The sequence below is a fragment of the Oculina patagonica genome, chromosome 5 (genome assembly GCF_052425735.1).
Source record: "Oculina patagonica isolate OP01 chromosome 5, crgOcupat, whole genome shotgun sequence".
NCBI classification, from domain to species: Eukaryota; Metazoa; Cnidaria; class Anthozoa; order Scleractinia; family Oculinidae; genus Oculina; species Oculina patagonica.
Window position 1 is genome coordinate 17302785 of NC_135762.1, and position 19262 is coordinate 17322046.

Sequence of the window (19262 nt, forward strand, 5' to 3'; positions counted from 1 at the left end):
ATAAAGTAAAAAATAAACAGCCTTCATTTTGAAACAGGCTCCCCCTTAGCCGTTACTGAATATGATTGTCTTGAAAAAAAAAAAAAGCATTTTAGGTCATATACGTGACGATATTTTGTTTTTTCGTCTTGACTTTAAAAGAAGTACGGATATTTTGTTTCTTCTTTTTACGTTACGATTGATCGAAAGCGTTGCTACACACTACTTCCGGTTTTATGGATGACACATTTCCGTTCTTACTTTTGAACACAAGAAAACGTTCTTATATTTGCGTCATTGAATAAGAGCTGTGGAGGATCTGAAGTCAGCAGAGCTTTTCATTTCCATAATTCAAAACGTTTAATTGGGCGATCCGACATTTCTGCTCTCGGCATATTACATGTTTCTTGAGATGAATAACAAGCTCTAATGTAACCACGACTACGCTCCAAAACTCTTCCCAGAGTCCTTCGAAGTCGAGTCGAGTATAAACTCGAACATTCTTGTCACGTGACATAAATCTTTCCCTGAAAAGAAATAATCATGGCGGTTGTCGATTCTCAACACACGTTAGCTTTCGAAGATCTCGGAGAAAATTGCACGAACCACGAGGTGGAGGTAATTTCCGAACTGCTTTAAGTCTTTCCAAGACGACTGCGAAGCTTTAGCGAGGCTGTCTGGATTGTGTTTGTGGTTGATTCTGGTTTTCGTGCAGAGCTGGCGAGCAAGTGTTGTTTTGTTTTGGTGGTGCATATATGGAAATGGCTAATTGTTAATCGACGAAAGCAATCTTGCTCACATTCGGCCTTTCCAACTCCTTTGCAGGTTAACAGCTTACAACAGGTGATCAAGCTTACGAAGGAAAATCTGGACAAGATAGAGGGACAATTTTTAAATGTGCAGCATCCACCATCAATTTTCTTGGAGGTGGGTGACAATTTTCACTGGCTTTCTTGCAGAAAATGATTGGGAAATTATCCAAAAGAAGCAAAGCAAAGGCTTGCTCGAAATGTTTCTAGCTCTGGCGACGGTTTTAATCTTTGAAAATTCTTTTCTTTTTGAGTATTTGCATATTAAGTTAAAATTAAAACGTTTTGTTGCTTTAAATTTGTCAGCTAGGATATGAATCGAAATCTCGGCCACAAGAAATTCGAATCGCAAACGATCAATTCAAGCTTGATATTTTTCTTATTTTTTTCGTCTGAAATGCGATGCTATTATTCACCGATTTTATTATTATTATTTTTTTTTTCATTCGCATTTTCTGTCCATTGCATGGGTTGTGTCGACCTTGCTCAGTACGTAAAAATATGGATGTGCTGGTTTGCAAGGTTATTTAATTTACAAGAAATGAAGTCACTGCTTTTTGACGTATTGTAAACTAGTTGAGCGATAAGTTTTTCAAATTACAAACTTCCGTTAGGTCGATTGCACATATATTTTCCAAAAAGCATGTCATAATATTTGATACAGCTCGAGTAAAAACACTTTGATCGTTCGTACTGCACTGTTGGTTTGTATAGTCTGTAGTAACACTATCTTGCTCTGATTGCGCTTCGCAGAACGTTCATTTTAACTTTGATTTTAATGGTTACTGTTTTATCCTGGCCATAAATGTCGATCGATCGTAACTTTTTTATCGCCAGATAATAGTCGATGAGAGCTAAAATCTGTATTATTTCTGTGCCTACCGAATTTCATCGTGAATTGGTATTGTTCGCATTGTTTTTGACGTTTTTCGGGCTGAATATAATGCGATATATTTTCGTCCAGATTTTTTTATTTTTATTTTTATTAGTTCGCTTTACTATCTGTTTCTTGTTTCTGCCATATTTTAGTGACAAGGAAATCACGTACTATAGAATTCCGTTTTCGAAGGACTCGTTGTGTATTCGACCATCCAAGTTAAGCTAATTGTTGCGATGAAAGCTAATTAGCCCTTCTCCTTTCAGTCGTTCAGTCTAAGTGTCGATCTCGTGCGAGCATAAATGTGCAAGACAAATCCATAGTTCTTTTTCTTTAAAATGCAGTTTCTACTCTTGATGGCTTTTGTTTTACCAGAGCTTTATAGGTTTGGCAACTGAGCCATTATGGTCACCAGTCACAAATTTCCAAGGCTCACAGACAGTTGTTTACTATTTTCTGTCCCCTGCTGTGTTGTTTTGTTCATTTTACCGGGTTTTTACATTTGACCATTATTAAGACATATTTGATCTCCTACCCAAAGGAATATCTGGACTTGAAAAATAGACTCACTGAATTGAGAAATAGAGAGAGATTCCTCTTAGAACGGAGACCAGCAACATGTTCGACATCGTCTGCGGAGCCCAGCCCTCCTTGTACAACTCCATCGTCCTCTGGTGCTACATCACCAATTCCAAGTTCAAGAAGCAGCTTTACTGGAAGTGATCATCCATTCTCCCCTCCACTCCGCGCTCACATAAGAGTCCACCTCCCCAATCATCAGTACACAGTGGTGAGTATTGGTGTATGTAAGTTCTGGAAGGTTTTGAATGGTCTTAAAATGTACAGCGAACTTCTGAAAACAAGCCTTGGGTTGACACCAACAGTTGTTTTTAAGCATGAACAAATGGTGCAAAAACATGAACCAAATAGGTATCAAATTTAACTTTAAAGAGGCATGAAACCAATCTTTACACTTAAAGTGAGATGATTGGTACTGAGAAGTTTCAATGTAAAGTCCACGTTCAAGTACTTCTACACCTGGGTGGGAGTAAGGAGTGTTACACAAGAACATGACACAATAACCCAGCTAGGACTTGTAGCTGGACTGCTGGTTCCTTAGTCCAGTGCAATAACAATTATACCATAGCGCTTTCCACAGTTGAAGTACGTCTCCATCAGTCTGTGCTTAGTTGTGGCTAAGACAAAACTTTTTCGGGTAGAAACAAATTAAACTAGTCACATAACATGTCTGTAAAGCAAACATGACTAGTTATAGTTATTTTGAATACCTTTTCAAAGTTTAACAGGCCAATTTTCTCTTGTTTTATATTCATTATATATATTACAATACCCTGTAACAAAGGAAAATACCAAATTGTACCAAGCATAAAACTTAACCACAACATATATACACAAAACAGGCTTCTAAACTTACTCTCCTCCCCCATTAAAAAAGAAAGCACTACTGTATACCTGCCAACTTTTTCTGGGTCAAAGGCGTGAGATTTTTATCCTGAGTGTGGCAGGATTTCCGAAGACGATACGACAATGTCTGAAGTTTTCCAAAGACGTCCGAAGAATTCCGATGACGTTCTCGTTTCTTACATTGGTTTGAGTTTACTTTTTTTGTTGTTTGTGGTTGTAATAACTCACATTTTTCAATTAGGCGTAAGAAATTGGTTCGTGAGCGTGAGTTGGCGTGAGACTTACGCCCAAGGCGTGAGAGTTGGCAGGTATACTACGGCCTTCTTTACTTTTTTCTGGCATAAACAGTGTGCAACTTTACTTTCTGCAATCAGGTTAAGTGCAGACCAGATGTGACCTTGAGAGAGGCACTAAATAAACCAATGAGAACAAGAGGTTTGGCGCCAGAAACTTGCCTCATATGTGATTTTTATACCAGGTGACTAGCAGATTTTATTATTTTATGTGGTTAACTGATATTATCAGTACCAAAGATTTGCATCAAGTCACTTCCTCATGGAAAGTTTTGTTTGATTGAAATGTCGGCCATACTAAACTTGTAATCATTATGATAGGTGGACCTTTTAACAGAGTTGGGTGCCACACAGCTAGAATTTGACACCACATGATCATTTGTTTTCAAACGGCAGTACAACCTTGTACCCAGGGTCTCCGTTCCCATTGACCAGTGGCTGGGAAATAAGTGACCCTGGAAAGTTCTGATTGGAAGTTCGAAAAATATTGGACTTCCGGTTGAAGTGCACATGCCTAGCTTTCAAAAATGTGACTCAAAAAATTTCTTCCGGCCATTTTTATTGTTTTCAACACCAATCAAAATCAATCCTGCAACAGAACTTTTGAGAGTCGCTCATTTTGTCAAACTTGGAAGTAAGGAATGAAGACTGGAGGTATGAGACTGACCTTAGCCTGAAACTAGTAATTCTTGAAATAGTGGTGGTGAATAATAATTTCTTTTCATTCAAAAAGATAAGTCTCATAGAATTTTATAGAATTCAAAAAGTGCCGTCAGGTTGTCTGGGACAAGTAGATTTTCCTCCTGTGCAAGTAACTTTTCATTCTTACCCAATGGGCAATTCAAGGGGCAAGGCAAAACTACGACAAGCATTCAACTGCCCTGGCAAGGTACTTGTCTGAAGGGGAACCTGGAATTCAAGTATTTTTTAGCCCTGAAGTTTCATGGTCAAGATTGCTGTCGTGAATTTTTTCGCAATGCTGTCTTGGAATCCCTTTTTCTCTTTTAAGGCTGAAAATGAAAGGATATTAGTCTTGTGTTCTCTCAAAGTCAGTCAGATTTTGAATTGAACTGTAGGTCAATGCTTCAAAAGCTGTAATTTATGACATTTTTTTGCTACTTTAGGGAAATTATCAGTTGGGACACTGAACTGTCAGAATTCATGGAAGGACAAGAGGTAATACATGCAACAGTTTGTTAGCTACTCAGCCCTAAAAAATCACAGACAATCATAATTAACAGGCAATTTCAATCTATAAATTCCCAGAAAGTGGGAAATTTTGTATTTCTTCATATTCTGTCAAAATAACCTCTAAAGTACTTTTATGCAGTAGATAAAATATGAGCGGGAGATCTGTATGGGCATTTACAATTCGAGCCGATAGGCGAGCCATTGTAAACGGCCATACAGATCGGACGTGAATATTTTATTCTACTTGTGAAATGAAAACAATAAATTGAATGCAAAGTATCGTTATGCGAATCAGTAGAGATCTGTATCAAAAGTTAATGAATACTAATTAGCTGAGCAGGAGTTTGTATCAAAAGTTAATAGTATAATTTGTTTGATTTGTATTGGGGTTTACAGTTGTGTACATGTGATCTGAATACTGTGCTGGGATTGGTTTGCACCCTCATGAATAGTTAATGAATTTTACAATTATCATTATTTTGGGTACTGTTGTTGTTACATAATTTTGCATTCTAATTCATTTTTTGTCATATAATTACATGCTAATTTTTCAACACATTAATCAACCCTCTCACTCCCAAGAGTTGACACAAGATGGCTAGTAAATGCTCAATATTTGGTCAATTTATGTGAAATTTGGACAGCAAAATGGTCTTGGACAGATCTGTCTAATTATTTAAGCACAAATTCATACCCCCCTATAATAACAAGACCTGATAAACCACCAGTACAACTTTTGCAACTATTTCCTCTGACTTTTAATTTTAAGGACAACAAACCCACATATTAAGTTCTGCAGATTAAGCTGCGGTTTAAAAGTATACCCAAAATATAGAAGGAATAAGATTTTTTTTCAGCATTTTTTTGTTTTGGATGCTTTTAAATTGAAACAGGGACTTCCTCTAGGTCTGTTAATACACGATTTATGACATACCACAAACAGTACCTTTCAAATGGTGTATTGTATGTGTTCTTTGGGTCCATAGTTACCGTTTTACAAAAAATGCCGGTAGGTATTTCCAACAGGAGTGAAAAGGTTAAGGAGTTGGCCTCTATTGAGTGGTCAGTTGGCCATTTCTGGAGGGAGACTGCTTTATATAGGTTTGACTGTATAATGGTAGTTTACCATTAACAAAAAATTCTTGAAATTTTGGTTGGGAATATCTATTTGGGAAAAATGTGTTTGATTTGAAACTTTCCCTTAAATAAAAACCTGCCTTTTCGGTTGAATGGCAAGATTTGGCTTGGCTGGAAAAAAATTTTTCTGGAACTGGTTCAACAGCTGCAAAACAATAAATGGAACACAAATTTTCTTTCAGAATTTCTTGACCAGGAAAACAGGAGGTCTTTCCTCCCAGAAATTTTCCAGTGGGATGAACCAAAAAATTTCATACTCCATTTCCATCCCAACTGGAATTCCAGGTCAGGGATGTTTTGTAAATGGTAAACATCCGATGCATCTGGCCCTATTCACCATACGGAAAGGACGGCACAGTGATGATGATAAAAATACATTGTAGAACATTCCAAGATATTGCTTTCATTCTAATCCACGAGTGTAATCATACAATGCATGTCTGATTTATAAAATTCTTTATTATCTGTGTTGTTAACAGCTGTCAGTTGAGAGAATTGATGATCTTCCGACTACTGGCCAATATTCTCACAGTTTTGTAAGTTCATTATATTATTTGCATTTCATTTAACTGCATTCTGATTTCTACTTAAAATCAGTTTTCTGTAGTTGGGATATTTCAACAAATAGGTGTGATATTCGTGGGTCTAAGGCTCGAACAGATCTCTTTTAACTGGCCCAAAATGATTGTGTTTAATATATCTTGTACTTAAAACATTAATGATATTTCTTGTCTCTGAAATCTCTGCTGGAATTTGACATAAAATAAGTGTTTACTCGCTTAGTGCAAGTCTCTAGGACAATGATTTTTTTGCAATGGTCTTGCTGTATTGACAGTGAAGCTTTAATCAGTGGAACTCATTTTTAATCAGACCAACAGCGGGCCAATAAAATCTATTTTGTTTTTAAATAAAGAAACCTTAATATAAAATAAGACTATTAGAAACATATTGATTAGTTGACAATTTAGATACCTCCATGAGTTTTGTTTAGCTCGCCAACTAACAAGTCACCTATACCCCAAGATGTCAATTAAAAGTATATGTATAGCCATTGGAAGATAAATAACCACCCTAGGTTCATAATTAGTACATTGTACTTAAGTTTGAGAACTGAGGTTGAAGAAGATTTTTTGCAAGCTTGACAAAGATTCCACTAATTGAAACATATTTTAATGGCTGATAATTTGGATAAGACTAATTTAGACAAGTTTGTGCAGATTCTTTTGCAATCTTTTAGTTGACGAGAACACCTTGTTTTTACGGCCACTCTCTTATTTGGCTCGAACAATTTTCGTTAGCCATATCCCTTAAATATGCTTGCCCCAGACTATGACAAGTTTGTACTTTTGTATGAAATGTGTGTAATTGAGTAGTCTGACTACAATGACTGTTTTTAAAATCCTTTTCTTTGCAGACAAGAAAAACATTTTTGACTCTTCCATTATGTGACAGCTGTAAACAGCGTTTGTTACTAGGATTCAGGTACAGAGACTAAATATAATTAGTTTGTTAAATTGTGTGTACAAATTGTGTACAACAATCTCTTGCCCTCAAGGTATCATTGATAAACTGTGCATAATTTATACCTGTTGCACAATTTCATATAAAGTAATTTACAAACATGTTAAAGCAAGTAATTACTGGGAGATGCAATTCTGTGAATTAGTTTGAAATTCAAACATAGGGATCCAGTGGATAACTTGTCAAGGGAATGTTTGTGACTATTTTTTGTGTACTTGTTAAGATAAAAAATTAATTTTTTTGTGTGAATATATGGGTTATGTGTTTCTAGGCAAGATCAATACAAATTGTCTGACCTTGAAAGTTTTTAGAACTATATTGATCACTTGCACTACTTCATTTTGAAGCATTAATTTTGTCACAGTGTAAAATTACCTATAAAGCCTAAAGGGTACTCTACAACATACAAAAATCAAATTGCCTTATTATTACTGTAGCTCCAATTTTATAGCTATTATTGTTATTGCTATCGTCATCATTATCATCATCATCATTATCATCATCATCATCATCATCATCATCATCAGCGAAATGTACCATGTGAGGCATTTTTTATCACTGTGAAGATGGTTAAAACAAATTTGGGTGTCCTTGTCTACTGGGAAAATAGTACTTCTATTCAAGAGGTCAGAGTTAGTTATTTTTACAGTAAATCACTAAAAAAAAGATCAATTCCAAGGGAAATTGACTTTTTGTTTGAAAAAAGGGGTACGTGTAGTTTATTATTAGTTTAGCAAGATTGATATAGTGGGGTCCTACTTTGACTTACTATATGATACACACTCTTAGGTTTGTTATTTTGGTGTCCATATTAATGGCATTTACAAGTTAAAGGCACTTTCAAAGTCTGTGATCAATTTTTCTTTGGCAGATGTCAGAATTGTGGTTACAAATTTCACCAACGATGTGCTGCAATGGTTCCGGCTATTTGTGAGCAAGCTGCTCTTGGGTGAGTTTTATTTTCTATCCGTTCTTTGTTGCATTTAAATGTTTAGAACTGCAATGTTGATTGACCTTAATGCATTTACAGAATTTTGAATGTGTACAAATGTACAGTTGAGTTGTTTTTTTCATGGTCTTTATTTTTTAGTATTGTTAAATATTAATTAGTTTATCAGCAGTCAATATATACTATGAATTAACTGGTTTCAACATTTCCTCACAAATAAATTGTTTTTTGAAACATCAGGTTCTCTCTGCCCCCTGCCCTCACCACTTTTGCCAGAATTAAGGGAACAAGGGACAGCTTGAACAGTCCAACCTTTTTACAGTAGAAGTTTGCCATTGTTTTTGTATAGTATTTTTTGACACAGCTGTCTCTCACCCACCCCCTCTTCTTGCTAGAGTTAGGGGAAGAGGGGACCACAATTTGGACAACCTTTTTAATAGCTGCCATTATTTGGATGAAATTCATGTCTTCCCAACATCGGCAAGAACTTTGTGGCTGGATCTGTCCAATCCAACTTGTAATGCAACTGAGAATGTACATAGCAATAATGCTTGAGCATGGTTGCAGTAAATAATTGTAGATTGTTCTTGTTTAGGGATGAAGAAATATTTTTGTGTTGGTATAGAATTCTGGAAAAATGGAATAAGTTGAAATTGTTAGTTTCATTATAATTTCATCTTTTCACTGTAATTTTTTATATGTAATATTATATGTAGAAAAAGATCACTCAAATACAGACTTACAGACTTAATTAGCCCATGAAATCTTTGCCCAGCTCGTTATATCAAAAGATAAAAAAAATAATGATTTCCAAAGGAAAAAAAGGAAAATCAGTTTTTAACTGTTCCATTCAGCTCTAAAAAAGTTCTGATTTTTTGGGAGACTGGGACAAATCATCAGTTGATTATGTATAAGGGACAACCCCTTTGTCTTGATTACGACAATGGCCTTAGAATGTTTTATTAGGTGGCCATTTTGGGTATTGCTTTTGTCTTACAGTAACTGTCAGACAGTGACAGGAATGTTTCTTCCTTGGCATCTGAAGATAGAGAGGATGCTTTGGATCAATTAGCAATCAGTTAACTTTTGGACTAAATAATGTTTTATTATCTTTTTATAGCACTTTAAACCTTTTTGAGCCAACTTGTGAGTCTGTTTAGCCAACTGATGCAAGTCTGTATGGAGACAAGTCTTTCAAAATTCTGTTTGGGCCAAACGTAAATGTAATTCTGACCAAATTTTAACCTACACAGTATTCCTCACATTCTATTCACACAACTGCCCAATGGTTAAACCATATTCATGGTAAATAATGGAGAGTTATTTGCTTCAGAAATCACTTCTATTCAATCTAGTTATGGAAAATGACAAATTTGTAAATAAAACCGGGTATGTCTATATAATATTATTAGCTACACTGGACAATCATTGGTTAATTTCTGTTTTTATGTTTTGCCTTTTTAAGGTTACTTTCGGATCAGTTGATTGATTTATTTGCTGCGGAAGATCCAAGCTTGCACAATTTGGGAGAGGACTCTTTCTCCAGTACGAGGGAACGCTCAGTGTCTGAACCCAATGTTTTTAGAAGTAGAATCATTAGTGGAAATGCTCCTTTGGTATGTGTCTGCTTATCAATGTTAATGTAAAATTTATTTACCCACGTTACACAGAAGAGTTCAGGAGCTTGTTAAGATGTGTACTAGCCTGCGAGCAGGCTCTCTATTCAGGGGCAACGTGGATTGGGCAAATTGAACTCTTTGAGTGCCAAAGGCGCAATCCTGCGAGTGCTGGAGGCGCGAGCCGGCGCTCACTTGCAGGATCGCCCCTTCGGCGCTCGAGGAGTTCAATTCACGTTGCCCCTGAATAGAGAGCCTGCTCGCAGGCTAGACGTGTACGTGCATTGTTCTTTGTTCCAGATTTATAAACATAAACCTTAAACAAAGAAAACTCAAATCAAACTAGCTAGAAATCATTTTGACCTTGAATTCATTTCAATCTATAACACATACACTTCATCTAGACTGTTTACCCTGGTAGTTAAATGTGAGAATTAATACATTTGCTGTGTTAGGGTGTAATGTAAGTAGGCATGATTTGTGTAAAATCTTCTGATATTCTTTTTAATAGCTTGAGCATGTTTTGGAGGGAGTGTGTTATTTGAATTACAGGAGTTCAAACTTGAAGAGTTCAGGTTGAACTTTTGCTTATCTAGGGGAATCTTTGTTTACAATATTTGCCTTATTAGCATAAGCGCTTCACTTTCGGATCAAGCTACAAAAAGTTCAATTCTGAATATCGAAAGTACATGGTAGGACTAACTTTTGCTATAAATTTGAGCCCGACGCATTAAATACATTGTACTTTTTCTGTGACGCAAGATTTGAAAACTTTTTATTTTACAAAGAATGTTTGGGCTTATTAGTGCTCAGTTTTGCCACCCAGAATTTTTTTTTATATCCTTGATAATTGAACCCAAAGAGCTGCAAATTTTGCCGATAATTACGTTTCACAAGCTCTTTAAATGACTGGAGTCACTTTGTATAATATTATAGCGTGATGTCTTCTTTATGCAAAGTTGTATGCTAATGACACAAAATGTAAACAATGACATCAGCAAAGATCGCTCTATTCTAAGTTAAGTTTTCTTTGAAGTTTTAGTGCCATTGACAGCAGACAATTAATTTATTACGATTTTGTTCATAGGAACGATTGGAGCCTTTTGTTCCCACGTTTGGCAAGGAGAGTACCCCTACAGTATCAGGTGAAAATGCTGCAGCACATCTCTGTTGTGCATTCCATATGTGTGCAGACAGATAGAACTGAATGATGAGTCACACCTCTGCACTGTACATAGTTTGCTTTGTCTATGTCTGTTGGATTCTACACATGCATTCACACACAAAAAATGTTGGCAAGGGTTTACAAAGGATGATTTTGTGCTGCTTTGAGGTTTTACGGGGGAAGTCCCTTGTTTCTGCTTGAAATCCTTTGCCCTGCTTGAAAAAGTATTTTAGAGTTGTATTTTGATCAGGAAAGTGGCTTTGAATATATAATTCTAGAATAGGTGTATATGTTGCGTTTAATGTAGTGTTCACTACCTGTGCCGTACAGATAGTTTTTTATTTGTGTATCAGTTAACTTAAATAATTGATTTTATAATACTGTTTTCATTTTTTTAAAATTTATGTGTACACATAATAATAATAGCACTGTTTTACATTTTTACAGCTGTTGAATCAAGTAAGCTGCTGAGCCGGAGGAGGCACAGTCGGACATCAAGTGTTGGTGCTGCCAACCCAAGATTGTTTGACAAGAACACTCTTATGCCAAATAGTGTCCACTCCAACAAAATAGAACACCCTCATGCAACGTCTGTACCAAATGGCACTGTAATGGGTGATGCACCCTCCAGTCCACACAAACCCAAGAAATCGGTGAGTTTCTGACATTAATGTCCTCTTAACAGTCAAGGTTTACTTTTCTGCAAGTCAGTGGCGATTCTCACTTTTGGTAAATTCTCCTTCATCTGGAATTTTTGTTTTTACTGCAAATCAAACTTCAGATTTCTCATGATATTTTTGCAGATTTCTCTGCTTGCTTTCGGTTTTTCTACACTAACTCTATTTGTAAACAAACCCCTTTACAGTTACTGTAGTGTGAGTTTAATGTGTTCAGTGAGGTAAACTGAAAGCTACCTTGACAAATGATGTCTCTTGTTTATGCTCTCATTGAAAAAGTTTAAAAGAAGGAAAAACTGTCCTTGTGCAAATGAAGAGCAGGGATCTATAGCGTTTAATCACAGCGCAACATAGCGCAAAACTATGAAGTTTCTTTCAGGTTCATGATCGTGGAATTTTTTTCATGTTAGTCTTATGACATAACTGTTTTACTTTAGATGCAGCGCATGCGAACCAACTCTACAGACGACTGGGAAATCCCTGAAGGAGAAGTACATCGTGGCCCACGGATAGGTTCAGGGTCTTATGGAACAGTGTACAGAGGGACATGGCATGGTATGGATGATTCTAAAGCAGATAACAGGGCTCGAGACTGACGTTTTTGCTAACTAGCTTAGTGGCTAATGACACCTTTGATTTCACTAGCCAAAACCAATTTTCTACTCGCCAGAACTTTAATTTCAATCATGGTTTTTTCTTTTCTTTTTTTACCAAGCAACCTGAGCCAAAGGCTGATGACAAATCGGACAAAAAATGGTTTTCCTTCACAAACAAAAGAACATTGTGCCATCTTGAAACGCAACCCACGGAAAGTCTTGCATTTTGATGGAGGCACAGTGCTGTCTTCATCAGGTCTTTTCCTTGCTTTTTTGCTCCCACCTACTGCAAAAAATCTCAGATATTTGTCGGAACCTCATCTTAATATGTGTACATGAACGTTTTTTTGAAAGTGTTTCCCTTGGTGGCCTCTCTTCTTCGTTGTTCATACAACCTTACCTGATCACCCATTATGCTTGATTTCCCAGGCAACTAATAACTGCCAGAAACAGTTTTCTTTCACTCGTCGCTTTTGTCACCAGAAAAGTCCAAAAAAATTGTTTGTTCGTTTTTCCATAATTTTAGCTTGCCCATATTCTTTGATATATGTTTTAAACAGTGTACTTGTTAGTTCTGTTCTCTCAGAATCGATTTCAATTTCCGGTTTCTTTTCACAAAACTTCCTGAAATCTCCACTAGCCATTTTGGCTAATGAAAGCCCAAAATCTACTAGCCAAAACTACATTAGTTCTACTAGCCTGTGGCTAGTTGCCTACCATTAGTCTCAAGCCCTGAGATTGCTTGAGACTTAACTGTAAGGATGTGCTGGTAGTGACGGCACACAGGTTAAAGTGGCCCACATCACTAGAGGTGGATTATTTAAGAAATCTATATGCAACGCTATAGGTAACCACAATGTTATTTTTGATTCTTTAGGTGCTGTGGCGATCAAAACATTAAATGTTACAGAACCAAACCCTCAACAGTTGCAGGGGTTTAAGAATGAAGTAGCTGTTTTAAGGTGAGTGCAAAGCCGTGCACTGTGAAAACATTTTGTGTGTAGCAGTACTCACAATACATTTGTGTATTGCCATAAGAAAAGATGTATAGCTAAGATGAGGTCTGCAGAGGACCAGTGTGACCTATTTTGGAACTTATCCTGGTTTCTGAAGCATTCAGTGATCACGACTAGGAGTATATCTACTCCCCCTGGATGGGATGCTTCATATAGTCCATTGTAGGGTTATATAACCCCAGCATTAAATTCACTGGTACCCATTTACGCACCTTGATGGAGAGAGGCACTACGAGAGTAAAGTGTCTTGCCCAAGAGCACAATTCAGTGACCCTAGCCAGGGCTCTAGCTCAGAGCGCTTGATCTGGAGTCCAGCATGCTAACCATAAGGCCACCATGCCTCCCCAAAAAAGGTGTATAATTATACATGTATAAGTGATGTAAAATAAGTGAAATGCCCATTGTGAAGATTTTTTTTTTTTGCTTCTTTGATCGTTAATCTTTCCTCTTTCTGAATAACGTTCTCATCACATTTTCTGCATTTTCTGTTAGGAAAACCCGCCATGTGAACATCCTTTTATTTATGGGCTGCATGGCTAAACCAGAACTCGCGATAGTGACGCAGTGGTGTGAAGGCTCCAGTCTATATCGTCATCTTCATGTGGCAGAAAGCAAATTCGAGGTTCTACAACTGTTGGACATCGCTAGACAAACAGCACAGGGAATGGAGTAAGAGATCATTTGCACTGTTCTGTATTCCAGTCTTCTCTTACACAGATACATTTGTGATTTTGATCCTACCAGAAAATGTAAATTTTATGTCATGTTTGTATTTGTATTATTTAAAGTATTCTCTAATTGCTTTCTTTTTTCGTTAACAGTTATCTGCACGCAAAGTCCATAATCCACAGAGATCTCAAGTCAAACAGTATCCTTTAGTGTTAAGGCATTTAGAGCTATGTTGAGTATTGATGTTAATCCAGCCTTTCAACAACTGGGCCTAGGTGTATGTATCATCCCCATACAAGTTAGTAGTGACAGATTAGAGTTAAGATTCACTGTTTCTTTAAAGTTCTAACCTGACCTTATCTAACGGCGAGTGAGTGAGTGAAACATAATGAGATGGTATCTCTTTCACAATGTTTCATACAGTCAAAAGTAAAATTCAGTTCATGCAAGACATCATTTAAGAGACAGTATCACGAGAAGCCTTCTAAGTTTTTGTGTAATCTATTCTAGAATTATGAAGGCGCATTCACTGATTAACATAAATTCATTCTCCAAGATGTGGGTAAACCGTAATCAATGGTTTTTAAGTGATTTTCTTCCAAATAACACTGACAAACTTGAAAACGTCGGCCCGACTTTTTCAAGTTTTAGGCCAGTTCTTTCCTATCCGTCCGTAGGCAAACCACCTTTTAACAATTTTTATAACTAGCACAGAGCGTCTTAGAAAGGCCAGGCCACTAAAAGTGGATTTCCCGCAATTAATACCGACACCTTCATTGTATTTTCAAGTAGCACTAAAGCATGGTGACACTGCCCCCTTAATTTCCATAAGTGATCAGGTGACGAAGAAAAAAAGTCATCTGGACAAACTTGATTTACCACCTATTTCTTATAACTAACTGGCATTGGCTTCAGTTGAGCCGCGTCTTTGCACTTGGAATACGTTTCAGCTGTTTTGTTTGCTGTCCTTAGCTTTGTTTTAGACATTTTTCTCCAGGAGGACTTGACAGTAAAAGTAGGTGATTTCGGTTTGGCGACCATTAAATCACGGTGGAGTGGTCATGGAAATCAGATTTTTGAGCAACCTTCTGGCTCCATACTGTGGATGGTAAGTTTTCAGCTTGGTCTTAGTTCTTGCATGTGCATCTTTGGTCTTTACTTCGGTGCAACGCCTCCCCACGGTGACTAACGCCCAAGCAATCCTTCTGAATTTTGTGATCCGATGTGGGTGTTGGTCTTTTGTAATAGGCGGCATGCAATGCATGCAAAAGCAGGGGGTCTTCTCTTTCAGGAAATTTGTCAAAAAGATTAACGTTAATATAAGTAGCTGACAAATTCTGTGATGAATGATTGTTCAGCAAAAGTTGCGTTATATTGTAGCGTGACATCCGATATACGATAAACGATACAAAGTCAAACGCTGTCTTGAAAGTAAGAATGGAATGTGAAGATTACTTTGACTAAATCAAATAGGACTCATCAAATATAATTTGTCTCTTGCGTTTGTACTTTGTATTAGCCCTTTCTAACTGCCTGGGAGTATTTTGCTTTGAGTTCTACGCGGCGATTTCTTGTTGCGTTATACTTGATTTCTGTTCACGCAACGTTTGTTTCTATAGTTAGTTCTCAGTCCTATTCGGTTCTACTGATCGGTCGATCGCGCGCAACCGACTAAAAGGTCCAGTGCACTCGCCTGATGGCATTAAGCGATGACGTCATCGCCTAAAAGCCAGACTTTAGAAAAGTCCTAGCTGGTTATTTGTTTTCAAGCTATTGAAAAATTTGTCTAGAGAAATTGACTATGACTTGTTGTTGTTCATTTTTAACAGGCGCCTGAGGTAGTTCGAATGAAGGACCCTAATCCTTACTCATTCCACTCTGATATTTACGCTTATGGAATTGTGCTTTACGAGTTGCTTACAAGTTCGTTGCCTTACCCCCACGTGGGCAATAAAGACCAGGTACATTTTTTGTTATCTAACGCTGTTTTAGGCACCGCAAGACATGAAAACGATAAAGCGCGCGTGTCCTTTGACAATGACATGACAGCGACAGACCGGCGGGTCTTTGTTGATGCACGTAACAGCGCGATGTTTTTTTTTTTCACAATGCACATGGCAGCGAAAAACCACCCGCTTTCTTTGGCAAGCACGTGACAGCGACAGAGCGCGCGTTTTTCTTTGGAAAGCACGCAACAGCGTCACTACTATTAATGCTGCTAACAAAGTCCACGACAAGCGTCGTTATTCTTTGATACCTGAACAGTGCTTCAGGGTGGCATGTTGCTTTTGTTGGCTTATTCTTTACTTTGTTTTGTTTTTTTCTCTACAGATTCTGTACATGGTCGGTCGAGGCTATCTGAAGCCTGACCTGAGCAAAGTCCGGTCCGACATACCCAAGAGTTTCAAGAAACTTTTGATAGATTGTATCAAGTTCAACAGAGATGAACGTCCTCTCTTCACACAGGTCTGTTAAGTTTTATTTAATTTATAATCGTAGAATAAACACACATGAAGACAGCCGTGATAGTTTTCTGGAGTTTTTCGGTCTACTTTTAGTCCAGAGTTTAGAAGGAACCATGCGAGGCTGTTGACTGGGATTGGAGGTTTATTAACAATATTTGTTTGTTCATGGGGGACTTAGCGCACAATGCAATAAAGCATAATACAATACCAGGTTTCTGACAATACATAATACAATTCTAACATGCACTGTACAGCCGAGCCAAACGAGCCACCAGAGTACACCGCATTCAAAAGTGGCCCTGCATTCTGTAGTTGCTCCCGCGATTTTACTTGCTTGTTGATTCTAATCTTTTCTTTTTTATAGGTTCTTGCAATCTTGGAGTCTCTCATTCGATCAATGCCGAAGATTAACCGAAGTGCATCCGAACCCTGCTCGTTAAATCGTGCGGGTAAGAATATGTCAGAGATTGGATTCTTCGGTGCTCCGCCCGAGACGCCTATCAGTCCTTTTGGTGCTTATCAACCGTTTTTCACTGCAGTAGCTGGATATTAAATGACAACATTGCCAGTTTGCATCATCTCTCGGTCACGGGTTGGAAGCGCCAAGAGGCTGTATCCGTCACGCAAGGGTACATGTGACACTCATCAGTGATAGTCACCCAATGCAGCGTGTTCGAAGTTTTGATAGTTTGAAATACTAAGAAGAATGAAAGGTCGGAAAGAACCTCAACTTCTTAACTTGAGAGAACAAAAACATGCTTGAAATCAGCAGTGGATTCCTGTTGCTACGCTCAAGAGACAGGCCTTTTACTATGAACTTATGCGGAGTCATAAATAGAAAGGGACAGACCTGATGGCCATGCGTAGCCTTCACGCAAACGTTCTACAAAGAGAAAGTAAACTACGTGCTTGCATGCGATGCCCAGTGAACAAATCTGTCGCAATGGACAATGACAGAAAAGAAGGGACGTCCATCCATAAGAATTGAAGTATAAAACATTTGGACACTTTTAGGCAACAGACCTAGCACCATAAAATGCACGCTGGGGATTTAATTTATTTTAGAGCGTGCCAAAAGATGTTCATTCTTGTCATACGTGTTGAAATCCTGAGGAACGTAAATACGTCAAGAGTTTCAACTTTTTTATTGTGTCAGAATTTTTAGCCTTTTTAGTGCTGGGCTTACTGGCGATATCAGCAATAATTAACGCCAAAATGGGAAAAAAAAAAGAAAACTGAAAACCCGTATAAAACCGAAATGGAGTGCAGTGTAAAATAATAAATAGATAAATTTGCTTGCTGCAGCCCTTTTATCAGGGGCGTGAAGCATTTGGCTCATTTTGTATAAAAAGAAAGAAAAAAGAAAATGGACAAATTTATTTACGTGAGTTAGTTGCGCTATCGTGTCAATTCTTGGTTGTCTTCTTTAGTTGAAAGCAACTTAACTTGAAGAAATCACCTTTGTCTCTAATCGGAATTAAATATTTTCCAGTTTTGGTTTTTCGTATTTCTTTCGCGCTGCCAAGAATTTCCTTTTCGATTTTCAACAATTTTAATAAATCATTTAGAGGTTTAAGTAGAATCGCCTTCAGTAGCACGTGCTGGCCGCCTTTGCGAAGGAGATGCTACAGTTGAAAAACAATTAACAGTGTACAAAGCAAAAAAAAAAAATAGCCGCAAACATACATGTTTGTTTGAACAGGCGACAGAAGATACCGTGTTGTAATGTTCTATTCGTGGCGTTTGTGTATTTGATATTTTGTATTCGACGTTCACATGTCAGTATTTCGTGTATTTGTTTCGGGACGGATTTTTCTAGACTTTAATATCATTGCATGTTATTTTATAGTGTAAATGTGACTTTGAAGCACAGCCTTTTCAAGCAAATGTTGTGCATTGACCAGTTAAGTATTAGTAACGTAAAGCCCACTGCTCAACATAGGCACGCAATGTGTGCGAAAATCAACGACTTCCCCAGATAAAAATTTCTTTCAGTCGTGGTTTTAAACGCAAGTGAGTTAGGAGCGGGGGGACTTGCGAGTAAATAAATCCCTTTATTTTAATGCAACATCATATTTGTGTAAAATTGTGCAGATGAGGCTTTTAAATGAAATTGCGCGAGATTGAAAGTATCATCTCTTAACTTATAAAATTGTATATTTTAAATATTTAACGACACTGTAAATGATGCAGTAGCATGGAGGTATATAAAGTTGAGATCATGTGTCTGCTTTGGTTGTGTTTTTTTAACTGTCTTGAGAATGTGTCAGCTGATTCGTTCCTAGTCTTCTCCATGGGATACGCAAAGGACGAAAGATGGAAGACTGGGAGGGAGATCAACGAACTTAAAACTTTTTATATTGTGTGTGTAGGGGGGAGGGGGCTGTCTGTTCGTTTTAGCACGGTGGCAAAATAGCGGCGAAGAACAAACCGCGCCAGTAAAACAGACAGCTAGGCGGATTGCAAGCACTTTGAATAACTTCTGTGAGAAAAATGTCAGTCCCGGTCAATATTTCCATTCAAAATCCCCAACTGAATAATCACTCCTTCCCGAGTTAGCCTGTTCCACCATAGTGTATCTGTAAAGCAGTCAATACTTGATGTGTCGTGGTACCTGCTCTCTCACGTTTGGGAGTAAAGTCAGTAAAGCCTGGTGAATAGTAGCTCTCTCTCTCTCATTGTCCCGGGGGGGAGCGAGGGATACTCTCCTGAACAGTGTGGTTTTAAGTCGTCTTGAACAGGATGGATTTTTTCTTCTAAGTAGGGACCTTGAGGCAGCAAAAAATTTGAAACTCTAACTAGTAACATTCCTAGAGCCCTCACTCCTTGCTGACCAGTTGAAAAGGAGACTCACAATGCATACATTGGAGCAACGCA

At 37.6% G+C, this 19262-nt stretch overlaps 1 protein-coding gene across 1 annotated transcript; it reads left to right on the plus strand.

The window, feature by feature from the left end:
- Window positions 1–475: 475 nt before the first annotated feature.
- Window positions 476–18609, plus strand: LOC144653046 (serine/threonine-protein kinase A-Raf-like). The gene is made up of 19 exons (XM_078512959.1): window positions 476–597; window positions 805–906; window positions 2207–2455; window positions 3465–3568; window positions 4508–4559; window positions 6191–6247; window positions 7126–7193; window positions 8104–8181; window positions 9647–9797; window positions 10885–10942; window positions 11410–11615; window positions 12077–12194; window positions 13113–13197; window positions 13744–13920; window positions 14073–14119; window positions 14904–15028; window positions 15750–15881; window positions 16252–16386; window positions 16750–18609. Exons 1-19 carry the CDS (start codon window positions 523–525, stop codon window positions 16936–16938), a joined length of 2208 nt encoding a protein of 735 aa, XP_078369085.1. The 5' UTR covers window positions 476–522; the 3' UTR covers window positions 16939–18609.
- Window positions 18610–19262: the final 653 nt, after the last annotated feature.

Bases quoted from the DNA above. Each gene is read 5' to 3' on its own strand.
- LOC144653046 (XM_078512959.1), top strand. From the start codon at position 523: ATGGCGGTTGTCGATTCTCAACACACGTTAGCTTTCGAAGATCTCGGA. The intron at 2,456-3,464 runs GTGAGTATTGGT...TTCTGCAATCAG, and splicing joins CCAATCATCAGTACACAGTG to GTTAAGTGCAGACCAGATGT. The intron at 7,194-8,103 runs GTACAGAGACTA...TTTCTTTGGCAG, and splicing joins CGTTTGTTACTAGGATTCAG to ATGTCAGAATTGTGGTTACA.